The sequence below is a fragment of the Myxocyprinus asiaticus genome, chromosome 7 (genome assembly GCF_019703515.2).
Source record: "Myxocyprinus asiaticus isolate MX2 ecotype Aquarium Trade chromosome 7, UBuf_Myxa_2, whole genome shotgun sequence".
In the NCBI taxonomy this organism is placed as follows: Eukaryota; Metazoa; Chordata; class Actinopteri; order Cypriniformes; family Catostomidae; genus Myxocyprinus; species Myxocyprinus asiaticus.
The window spans coordinates 19,525,358-19,538,257 of NC_059350.1; the positions used below are offsets into that span (position 1 = coordinate 19,525,358).

The window sequence follows — 12,900 nt, forward strand, 5'->3', positions numbered from 1 at the left end:
TGAAGTCAGAACTAACCCTATTTAAAAAAATACACGTTTCTTGTCTTATTTTGCAAGACTTATCAGTGCATTTTATTCAGAAGAAAAGGAATGTTTACACTCTTTTAGAACTTTATCATTATACTACATTTATTTTTCATTCCCTCCCCTCCAACCACCTGATCTATTCTGGTATGGAAAGCCCAAATTTCACTTTACAATCAATTCCCTTTTGATAAAAATAATTTGTGCCCTTCTTTGTTTCTTATTATTACTGAATGTCCTGTTTCACTTGGAAATATGTCACATTACGGAAGTAAAATGGGTTACGGACACTGTTTAATGCTGACTTTAAGCTGTAGAAGGTCCTGATGACAGTTATGAAAACTCATACTCTTTCTAGTTGGCAAAATTAGTCTGGGAAACTGTCAGGAGAATCGACAGAAGAAATGTGTGTGTGTTTGTGTGTATGTGCTGAAGGTGAGGGGAGTGAAGGACTCAGAGATCAGATCCAGCTCAGAGGAAGCACATGGGCAAATGAGGAGAAGCACAGTCTGGCAGGGCAGTCAAAAGGACAGAGAGAGAGAGAGAGAGAGAGAGAGAGAGAGAGAGATAAATATATAATATACAGTATGTTTAGAGAGAGAGATGCAGTGATTTATGACTCTGCAGTGGGTGCGAGTGCTCAGCTGCTGCACATCAGCATGAGACTCCAACAGCGCTGCAGTGCAGCAAATCCACTCATTAACCTCATACCAGCCACGCACACACTGGCCGCATGAGTCCCAGCTAATACACCATACACTCACTCACTGTTCAAACATACTGCCCATGCTCACAAAGTATTTGTGAGAAGAATCAATCCAGAATAGAAAAGAAACAATGTTTACACAATCTTTTATCCAAATCGTCAAACTCTAAAGAAAAGCAAAATGAAGTGGAAAAAATAAATATATACAACACGGTTGCCCTGGCAACCAGCATTACCACCTGAAAATGCTTTCACCCAAAATGCTTTTACAAGACAAACCAAGGAAATCGCTCTCATTTTGAGCTATTAAAAAAGCACCAAGGTTGAAATTGTGTTACATATTATTTTCTGATGCTCAAACAAGCATCCATTTTGAAAGAGGATAAAAAAAATTCAAGACAAAACAAGGCCTGTAAAACAAACACTAATTAACGGCTTAACTGTGCAATGTGGCTCCTTTCTGTTTGTTTATTCACAATGCAATATCTGTAAATATACTAAGAATATATATATATTGTAGGACTTTAAGTGCACCAGACAATGAAACATTCGTAAGGACACACAAAGCAATAAGCAAACCTTCTGGAAGAATGACCTTAGGGCCTTTCCAGGCCATAAAACTATGAATCTATACATTTGGTGCCGAAAGTCTCTTCCAGCTGCATTCTGTAACCCTTCACTAAACAAAAGAACTGTGAGAAAGATCGCACTCACCGCGGGCAGTCCCCTGTTGAGAGACTGAACTTTTCCACACAGCCCTACTCTCTATGCATGTGAGACCAAACGTACAAGATAATTTTATACACAAGGCTTAGCCTGACTATATCATCTACAATAACAGATAATCAAGCATAATCATGCTCTAAGTTAATGGAGTAATCGTTATAACTTTATTTTAACTCCACTCAAGAGAGAGAGAGAGAGATCTGAAGCTGTGAAATTCCAAGACTGTGTTTACTAACATTTTACCCTCTCAAACACATGGAACTAACATTTTTCTTGTTTTTCTCACATGTATATCTACCTTAGATATTGTCAGACTACCTCACGTAATTGTATCCTTGCTTTAACCATATGATTTATTCGTATTACTCTTTTAATTGCTTATCGTGAATGTTATTACCATTGTAATTATTATTATTACCCTTATGTTTGGTATCTATAAAGTCCATAGTTCATTTCCAGAATGTTGATGTTGGCTAAAATCCTATAATTTGCATTTTATTGTTGCTATCAAAGATTAGGTCTGAAATACCTTTAGTCAGAGCAGGAAACTAAGGAAAAGCATCTAACAAGAGAATGATAGGCTATGTTTACGCCCCATGGTCAAGTTAATTTCTGACTGGTCAGACGTCTTCTGGGTTGTGCCCAGTCAGAAAGATTAAAACCTCATGACACTTAACAAACCACTGAGTCGAGTCGATGTTGAAAACAGAGTCCATGCCTACAAAGAATCTACGCTGAACACAAAGTCTACGCTGAGTCTACGTTTCCTTTTGAGCTATTAGCATTATCATCCAGTCTTTGTTTTCCGCAAAGTCTTTCGAAATAGTAGTTTACTTCGCCGCAACTGCCTTTGGCCCCTGAACGCACCGCAGCAACCTGCCAATGAATGAAACCCAGCTCATTAATCTCTTGACTCGTCATTCTCGATTAGCTTCTCTGACCCCTCTCAACATCTTTGGCTAGACTCCCAGACCTCCGACACAACGAAAAAAACAACTCATCAACTGACCAAGTAACCAAGTACAGTATTTCCATGCCTCGCTAATCTGGTGTATTAGATAAAAATCGATAACGCTACTGCGGTCTAATACGAAGGTGAAATGGATAGATTGATGGTTCATTCTGTAGTGGTTTGCTAAATTTCATACATTACCATAACTCAATATTCTGCATTTCCAGTATTCCAAATCTTATTTTCTTCACCGTTCACTTTGCGTGTTTGTGTGTGCACGCTAGATTTGTTTATGTATTAGGTTTAGAATAGTTTAAAATCTCGTTTGTATTCAAAGAGTAGCGTCTTGTACTTCATGCTCAAAGTTAATGTCTTAAACTGTCTGATCTTGTTACTTGCTTATAAACAGTGTTTACGCTAAATTTAAGATATTATTTCGTTGGCCAAGAGGTGAAATATAAATACACATGCAGTAACAGGGGGAAATTAACTAAGAGCGAATTGTGCCTGGTAAAACCGCTGGTTATTTGCACGCATAGTCTGCGCTTGTTTCCGTGCAATTCTAATTTTGCAAAGCAATTTTTTGTGCTATATAGCAGAGGATGCAGTGGACCACCACGATCTGGTTCACTCTGCTGGGACTGTACAGCATCACTGTCTGCTTTCATCTGGCAGTAAAAGTGTGATGTTAATTATGCTCATTTTTGTGAATGAAACTCAATCTATAATGTGCTTAATTTATATAGAAAGGAGACGTGTTTGCACAGAAAGGAATGACAAAAACTAGATTGCTGGTGGTTAGTGAACAAGACACAGGTTTTTGTGCTAAAATAACGTGCAATAATGGCACAACTGTTTAGCGAATTCGCCCTGGACTGTTGCCAAAAAAACCACAAAAAAAAAAAAAAAAAAAAAAAACACCCAAAAATAATTTTTACTTTTATTGGAGTGTGTTATAGCTCGATATGAGAGGTTTTGCATAAAATTAAAGCTGATCACGTATAGTCAATGCCTATATTAAAGGTGTTTTATGGGTTTCAACTGGTTTTGAGAATGACACTTGCCTTAACGCGAAGATACTGCCATGCATTCCGTAAGGTGAGAGCACATCTTAAAGAGAGTGAGAAATCACTGTACAGGACAGGTTGTTGGAAATCCCTTACAGTATATGGAGATTGTTCGGGAGTGTTTTACGCAAAATTCTAACTGTGAGGACAAGTTTCTTCATTTATCAACATTATAACGAAGGCAAGAACAAATTTATGTGCATACGCACCTGTTGTGAATCCGATGGAAATGTTGCCTGAGAATTTTTTCTGTGTGCACAAATATCACAAATATGCAACTTGTAAGCATTTATTAGTGCATGAGACCCATTAAGGACAGAATATAATGTCTCATAAGTTTCACCTTCAAGTAGTGATGGACTAATATACTGGCCAAGCAGATTAAATCAACAGGCATTTGGACCTTTTGGGATTATCTACATTGGCCAATAACTGTCCACTTTCTGATTGACAGAAGTGTTGGCTACCCCTAGTGTAAGTTCCAAAAGCTGCCGACAGCCTTGTTAATGGACAATAAACATTTTCTGTTTTTATTTTTATTTTTTGTTAATTTGAAGTAAATATTGTATAAAATAAGTTATGTACTGTATATATCTGCATTATTTTGTCTATCAGTCATCCTGCTCTCTAGATATCGGTATCTGCACCGTCCACAAACAAAAACAGAAAAAACAACCACTACCGTCAACACTCAAAAAATGTATTACACGTAATAAAGCACAATTCGGCATTTACCGTGACTAGACAACTACTATCACAATGATCTATGCATTCCTCATTCAAGGCCAGGGGCTGCGAGATTTACAGATAAACAGGTGACAACTGCGTGACATATGGACAGGAGTAGCTCCATAAGCGACAGTGCCCGCTAGAAGGGTAAACAAGGCAAACATCTCTCTGAGTCAATAGTGGTTATGGGGTAGGGCCACGGCCACCTGTCCCTCGGACAAACAGCAGGCTGGATTAACAGGGGCACGGGGAGCCGCTTCCTCTGATGGCAGAGAGTGGGAAACGGCAGGGAGAGAAACAGAGGGTTACATAAGACCAGTGCCGTCTGCACTCATGTCCGCCGGCCAAAAAGAGCATGTGCTCAGAGTGCAGCTCTACTGTACATGGGAAAAGGGGAATGTGAGGACATAAACGGGTGATTGAGTGAGTGGAGGTGGTGAAGGAACAGATGGAGGTCAAGGTTTGAGAAAATGAGAGTGTAACCAAGGAGATTAAGTGCCAAATAATTCACAAAATGAATGAGAACAAACTTTTTCAAAATCTGTGAGAAAGCAAAATAGAGAGCAAGAAAAAATTAACCAATGTGGTGTGGTTGTTTAAAGTTTATTTCCAGGTAACTCTGCAGAATGTGCAGGTGGAATTTGCAAGCATGTCCGTACTTTACTAGATCACCTATAATCATTCAACACAAGTGCCCCAGACAAACACACAGCTTCTAAAGGACTGTGAAAGAGCTGAGAAACCAGAGGCAAAACCTCTGGCAAATGACATTGGTGCAGGATTAGGCTCTCAGCCAATGCACTAACTCAAGATGACAAGCACACGCTTAAGCACAGAGACAGAACAAAATACCAACACAAATAAACTCTGCAACTAAATTAGGTAGAACTGAAGGGAAGGCAAGGCTATGGCTTCAATATAGATCAGCACTGGTTGATATTGATTTGTGGTGGTTACTGCATCTGCGATCAAATTCGTATTATTGTTGGATGATGGTTATGCTACTTGTTTTCTGTTGTTGTGTTCAAGGCAGAATATGTACAGTACATTCAAAACATAAAATTGTAACCAGGTGTTGTCTGTTGTTGACTTATTCTGGCCTGCAATACACTATTAAACAGTTTATCATTAATATTATAAAAATGTTTATATGGATAAATGTCTTTACAAAACTGAAATTATTTAAACAAAGTTTGAAGTGAATGAGTTGGACCAATGAGTAAAGGAAAAGCTGCCCAGATATAATGTGCGAAGCTGTAATCTAGGCAAAGGATGGCTACTTTGAAAAAGCTATAATATAGGATAATTTTGAGTTTAACTTTTTGGTCACTACAATTTTCCCATACTTCCATTCATATTATTTTAATGGTTTTGTTGACTACATTTATTATAAAATGTGAAAGATAGTAATAAGAATGAGTACTCCTGTCCATACTTTTGACTTGTACTATACTGTATGTCAGTTATATTATCTATAAAACAAAACTCTCGTGACATTAAAGTTTTTTCTTTTTTTTTCTTTTTTTTTTTTACATGTAACACAAATGAAATGGATATTATGTCTTAGTTTGAAAAGAGTCAAGTCTTTGCAACATACCCAGTACTCTCTGGCAGGGACATGTTAATGGTGCTGTGAGAATTCTTAGATTTCTCGGGGGGTGTTCCAGAGGCGTTAGAGGACTGGGAGGAGACCGACTCATTACTGCCCACTGATGTCTCATCATTAGCCAGGACTGGACTCTCAGAGGATGGAGAGATAGCCGCCAGAGCAACTGTGAGAGAAAGCAGCAAGAAACAAAATGGGAGAAAGAAAAGAAAGTACAAAAAATGTAAAGAAAGATCAGACAGATATATACAGGGTTCCTACAGCTTTTTAGGAGTGAAATCCATGCACTTTTCAAGCATTTTCAAGGTACCTTAATCATATTTTTCCAAGCACCTCAAAGCTTTAAATATTATCTAATTCTAAATGTTACTTAACAAAAATTCAATGATAAAGCATCCTCTGTGATTCAAACATTGCCCAATCTATAAAAATGAAGGTTTTAAGAATTCCTTTAAAGCCACAGACAGCTAAGACTGGAATCCTTAATATGATTGCAACCAAAGTCTTGCATTAACACATAGACACATTCTGCAACACCAGTTATCTATTGGGCTTGAAATACCATGGGGGAAAACAAATCCTGATTACTGTAGTAACTTCTTCATTTCCATGTGGAAAATGAAAAAAACTATCAAACAGATTTGGCTATTTTTAAAGAAAATTTGTGGGAGGGTGTTTTGTTTTGTTTTTTTCACTTCAAATAAAAGCCAGAATATTTGAATATGAAGATATGATCTGCATCTGAAATCTCACCTCTAAACATGCACATCTGCAGCAGAAATAAATGTACTGTCCCCCCCACCAGTGTAAGACATGACTACAATTATCAGACTGATCTGAAGAATATTATGTTATTATGAATATTATAAGTGATTTCAGCTGTTCTGACAGCTAAAATATGTAAAGGATAAATGCATACACCCAGGAAATTGAACATGTAACATTGCTTATCAAACAGGGTTTCTGCAAGTTTAAAATAATCAAGTCATGTTTTCCACTAAATGAGTTCATGGAAGAATAATATTCATCATAAATATAAATTTGTGTTTATCATATTAAAATTGGCTAATGTACCAACATATCAATACATAGCCAATGAATAAACAGCAATATTTAAATACAAATAATACTAAATTATTTAATGGAAAACATCATGCAGGGACGTCTGTGATAACTTTTAACAGATTCAATTAGCAAACTGTAATATTATATTACTGTAATATAATATGAAATGATAATTATTGAATATGTAATTTTTTTTTTGTAGTACAACAGTAATATTTCTGTCGTAATTTTATATTAAATTGTATTGTTGATTGCAAATTATCCAAAAGTAAATTCAAATTTTATCGAAATCTTTGTCTCAGCTTATAACTTCAGAATGGCTTAGTGGCAACATCCATTGATGTCTTTTACTTTCTTTGCACGGATTCCCTTGTTGTCGATCGCTCCTCCGCATAGTAATATTTTATGTCTCCTCTTCCATCCAGCTGTCATTGAAATGGCACTCCGGCAAGTGGAAGCAAGAGATGCATGTATAATTTCTTTGGCACCAATCTACCACAGTGGAGACATGCAGAACTTTAGTGTGCACGTGACATCAAAACAAGATGTGGGAGCAGCGCACATGTGCTCCCTCGCTTAAGAGACACCACAAACATAACGACTGTATAATATCTATTTCAAATTCAAAATAATTTAAGATCTTTTATAACTGTCAACAACCTAAGGAAAAATCAATCATTTTCAAGGAACATATAAAAAATTCAAGCATATTTCAAACCTTGAAAACCTAAATGATCTTTCAAGACTCTGTACGAACCCTGTATATATTCTGAAATATGACATATAATAAGAAAGGGAGAAAAAAAGAGGACATTTTACATCCACTTCTATTTTAACAATAGACATAATAATAATAATAATAATAATAATAATAATAATAACAATAATAAAAAAAAGAAGAAGAATAAAAAATAAAATATAAAACAGTTTACAAAATTCATCCAAGTTATCTCAAATTTTTGAAAGGAAAATTATAAAAAGAAAAACACAATTTCGAATTTTTCATAAATTGGGCATAATACTTTATTTATCCCCCCAATATCAATGACCTATTTTCCACTCTCTACATGGAAACCTAGACGTGGTGTGCACCCGGTAGTTATATTTTTACTTCCTCCAGTATTTTTTTTCCCTTACCAATTTAGCAGTACAAGACCAAACATAAGTAAAACCTAAACTTTTTTTCTACAAACAGCTGAAATGAAAATCCTTTACCTTAAGATGAAAAACATTGACTTTGAGAGAGAGCAAGAGAGATAAATCAGTTCAGACACTGATTTAATGAATACAATATGAAATAAGTAAGTCTAAAGAAATGACATTGGTAACTTTGAGGACGTGTGTGTTTGTGTGTGTGTGCGCGCGCGGTTGGGACAAACTGAAGACACTGAAGTTTCTTTAAAAATGTGTAAAAGAGATTTCTGAGATGCAACCATTTCAGTCCAAACACTTTGATTTAGATGGTGTTTGAGTAGTTTAATTTTAATATTTAGAAAGTTAAGACAACATTTCCTAAGAAATATACTATATTATGATCCAAGTAGTCCAACACACTATGTGAGAAAAAGTTTTTTTTGGCAATTATCCCCTAGCTGGTTTTCTGTTTCCAGCCCACTATTTTTTTTTTAAAACATTTTTATGAAAACACTGTATGTCTAAGTATTTAAATGGCATATTTTTCCTAAATGCATAAATCTTGAGGCGATACTTTTATGGTTCCCTCATCCTTTAAAGATAATGTATTTCCTTTTGGAGGCTGATGACCAGGAGGCAATGATATCCTATAAAAAAGTAATTCAGGGAACATACAACAGACAATTTTTTTCTTGAACCAAGTCTTAGGAAACCAGTTAATGATATAATCCAATATTTTATTTTATGTCTTTAATCTGCTGTCTGTTGTATATGGAGGGTATTAGGCAAACTTTTTTATTTTATTTTTTTATGATTTGAAATTTTTTACTTTTTACCTGAGATTTACCTGGATGTAGCGATCCAATGTGACTCTGCCCAATGACCACATGCAATTTCAGCTAGTGCTGTCAGTTGATTCAAACTTCGAATTTGCGATTAATCGTATAATTATACGCAGTTAGTTGTGATTAATTGCAGATTTTAAAAGTGCTGAAATTTTACTTAAATTTACTTCTTTTCCTGTAAAAATGCATTTATTTCCTTCTTGGGAAAGAAAACAATATATTGTATAACAGTAATGCTTTATAAACATTTTCTAAACAAAGCCTTCCACAGTATAAAAGAGAGAAATGCTCTAATATAGCACCAATTCAAGTAACATTAAATGTTTCCCAAAGTCTCACTGGGAGGTTGATTAATTGAAAGAACTAGTCCCCACATCGGTTGCATATTCATTGCAATGGGAATTAAATCTCTTAAACTCTCATCCTCCACAATAGTAATCTACCAGTAGACTGTGGCTATTCATTTTGTTATAGTAATTGTGAAGCCGCCTTCATGACACGCGTCAGGGCAACAACGCAAGCATCAAGTGCCACTTTGAACTAAAAATGGTAATGTTGAGATCAAGGATGATGATGTGGTTTTTTTTTTTTCATGAATTCAAATTGGCTGCATTAACACTCAAATTTACAGTTTTCCATCCCATTTTGTTTATTTTGACTGTGGCCACATTTCCTTTCAACAGTAACATCCCAAAACACGCATAGATCTCTACTAAACAAATAACCAGTGTTTACTATCTTTGGTGTGGAAATTGTGATATTTCTCTGGCCCTGAAAACTGCATAGCCCTCGAAAGCCAACATTGCTTGGAAAGCCTGCCGACAATGTGCTAATTTTCTACGTTAAAAGAGTCAAAACTAATCCGAGTACACCTGCACAGCTGTATACAGTGTGAAAAAGCAAGTAAAGACCGAAAAACCACATTATTTTTCTACTGAAAAAGAAATTTAGATATGGTCTGCTTTGTTCTTTACTAAAAATAAAAATCCTAGAACAAACCTTGCCAGCCTAACCCTGTATTGATTCCAGTCTGAAATAATTTCTGTGGGTGGTGTAACAAATCAAAAAAGAGAATCTAACAATGCATTTCTAAGCAGACCAGGGTCACCAAAGCATCGGTTATCCACCTAAATATGGACTGGAAAACTACACACTGTGGCCCAGAGTGACAATGGGTAATCTGAGAACACTATACTCTTATTAATAGTTGAAATCATTTTCAAATATTAAAAATATTTAATAAACACCCTCAGGGATAGGGAATAAGTAAAACTACGTGAATGGGGGCATTCAAGTAATTGAAAAAAATCTGTGGAATAGTTCACCTAAAAAAGAAAATTTAGTATGTCAAAATGTCTTCAGAAAACTATGACGCACGAGTCACATGGACTACTTTTATGATACTTTTGAGTTCCGCATAAAAAAAGAAATTCATATGGGTTTGGAACAACATGAGGCTGAGTAAATTATGACATAATTGTCATCTTTGAGTAAACTATTCCTTTAATAGCACAAGTAGGAGACAAAGAATAATTCTGTGTGGTTAGTCTGTCATACCTTTTTGAATATCCAGCACCTGCGGGTTGTACACGGCCAGTGGGCGATTCTGTCGGCTGACCTTCTTGGATTGTCTGGTTGGAGCGGAGAGGGGCGTAGTTGCTAAGGATGGAGAGATGCTTGGAGCATCCCCAAATATCTAAAAGAATAAAAGGTCATTGAAATTTCTGCTTCACTTGAATACGATTTGTGTGTGAAAACCGACGCCTGCGGAAAACTAACAATGATTTTGTGTGCGAGTGGGAATACGTATATGGTGTGGTAAAAAAAAAGTGACTGAATGTGCTCGAGATCAGTAGAAGTGTTTGCAAACTCCAACTCACTGGCCATTAACAAAACATTGATAAACTAGACATAAAAAGGGCTCTTATAAAAGTTAAAGGGACAGCTCACCAAAAAATGAAAATTCTTTCTATGTTGTTCCAAACCCATATGACTTTTCCTCAATGGAACACAAAAGGAGGCTAGGCAGACTGTTAGCCTTAGTCACCTTTAACTTTCATTGTATGGAAAAAAAAATGCAATGAAAGTGAATGGTTACTGAGGCTAACATTCTGCCTTTTAGAAGAAAGTAAATCCGAGATTGGAACATGAGTACAGAATTGCCATTTTTGTGTGAAACATCCCTTTAAAACTAAATAAAAGACCTAGTTAATACTGATTAGCACAAACTGAATCAGGCATGTCACAGCTCTGCTACAACACGGGAAGCATCTTTGATAAAAAATAAAAAAATGTAATTCTTAATTTGAGTCACGCAATGTTTACATTTGAACCTCAGACAGGCAGTGTTGAGTGACTGAGGTTAACAGAAGTGTGGAAGTCTCAACAGGGATGAACAAAGGAATGAGAGAGCTGGTGAAGGGATAGAAATCTGATACCACTGTGAAATTCTGCAGACGACAGCAAAGACTTTTCGTACTCTTTCTCTTTTTCCACCTCAGGCTCTCTCTCTCTTTGTCAGACCTTCTTTCTTGTCTTTTTCCATCTGCACTCTGCTTCTTTTTTTTGTTACCCTCTCACCCCTCTTTCTCTCTTTACCTTCGGTCTACACACTTTTTCCTCCACGTCTCTTCTCTGTCTCGCAACTTTTCCAACTTCTCCCTCTCTATCTCTCTTTCTCTCTTCAGGTGGACCTGAATGCAAAACACTGACTGTTGAGTGCATCTGGGTGTATTAGCAGTCAGGAGAGGAGCTAATCAGTCTGCCGCTCTGCAGAGCGATTCCTTCCTCTGAATCTCAACACACTGCTCACTTATTTCAACTTACCTCAAAACAACATCAAGGTCATATGCAGGAATATTTTAGACGTTAATTTGCCCTTCAATAAAATTTTGTGTGCTTCTTCAGAATTAATGCAGCACATTTCAGTTTCAAGTGCATCTTAATTTCCCACTATAATTTAGGCTCAGATGGAAGAAATGTTTAAGAAATATTTGCATAACTCTTTCACATTTCAAAGTACTATTATGTTTGACAACAATAATGTTAACACCCTTTTGTTTGGCTGCATGCATGTCTATTAATATTGGTTATGAAAAATACAGCAACAAATCCCTCTGTTGTTCTGTCAACATTGTATTTTTCAAATAAATTCAAATTTTAAGGCTGAAAGTGACTATTAGATTCAAGAGTTTACTTTAAATACTAACACTGGCAACACTGTGCATAGTCTGCGAGCAATTCTATCACCCTGTGTCAAAAGCAGGAAAAATAATTTAGAGATTATGAAATAATCTCACCCTCATTCTCATTTTGCCCCTCTTAAAGAACCCCATTTCAGGATTAACCAGATTACTGACATCTAAAGCCGATTAAATCAGTGTTTTAACTTGCATTTTAGTAAAATGAGCATCATGGTCCAACTGTATTTAAGCCATCAAAAAAAGAAGGGCCCTGTCCCAATACCCAACACTTGTGGTCTTGGCCACTTGAGTGCACGTGCACACGACAGGAAATAAGTGTTCAAGACTGTCCCATGTCTAAAACATGCCAAAGCTCAGTGCACTAAATGCACCCGCACTAAATCCACACTAGTGCGAATACCACTTAGGAGCGGTCTTTCAGGCTATGTGTATCCCAGAGTTCATCACTATCAGGGGCCACACCCGCCTACCTGAGCGATCGGTGTATTTTCGCTTTTCAAGTTATTTATTATAATCAGATTGTGAAACGTAAGTGAAACATATTTATTTGAGTATAAATAAATATATTCATCGTTATGTAACGTGTTCGGGATGACTTAATAGCAGCATCATAATTACTAAATATTATTTATGTGTATATTTGTATACCTCTGTTATCATTCTCACCCAATAATCACCTTATTTTGTTTGTTCTTGCCTAATACTGCTGGTCATTTTGGTCATTTATCAGCCAGTGTGTGGCATACAATATGCGGTCTATTAAATGGTGTTTTAAAATTAAAAATGTATCAACTACTACCACAGGTTCTTTCTCATTTTTATGTATTTAAAATATACACTACC

The 12,900-nt window shown here is 36.2% G+C and overlaps 1 protein-coding gene across 1 annotated transcript in view; it reads right to left on the reverse strand.

Moving 5' to 3' along the window:
* The window catches only part of arhgap10 (Rho GTPase activating protein 10), a 115,352-nt gene that overhangs the window by 13,006 nt on the left and 89,446 nt on the right, over positions 1–12,900 (reverse strand). The window contains exons 19-20 of the mRNA XM_051702916.1: positions 10,412–10,550; positions 5,802–5,976 (exon numbers count right to left, since the gene is read on the reverse strand). Of these exons, the coding sequence (XP_051558876.1) occupies positions 5,802–5,976; positions 10,412–10,550 (314 nt within the window). The remainder of the gene's footprint in view (positions 1–5,801; positions 5,977–10,411; positions 10,551–12,900) is intronic.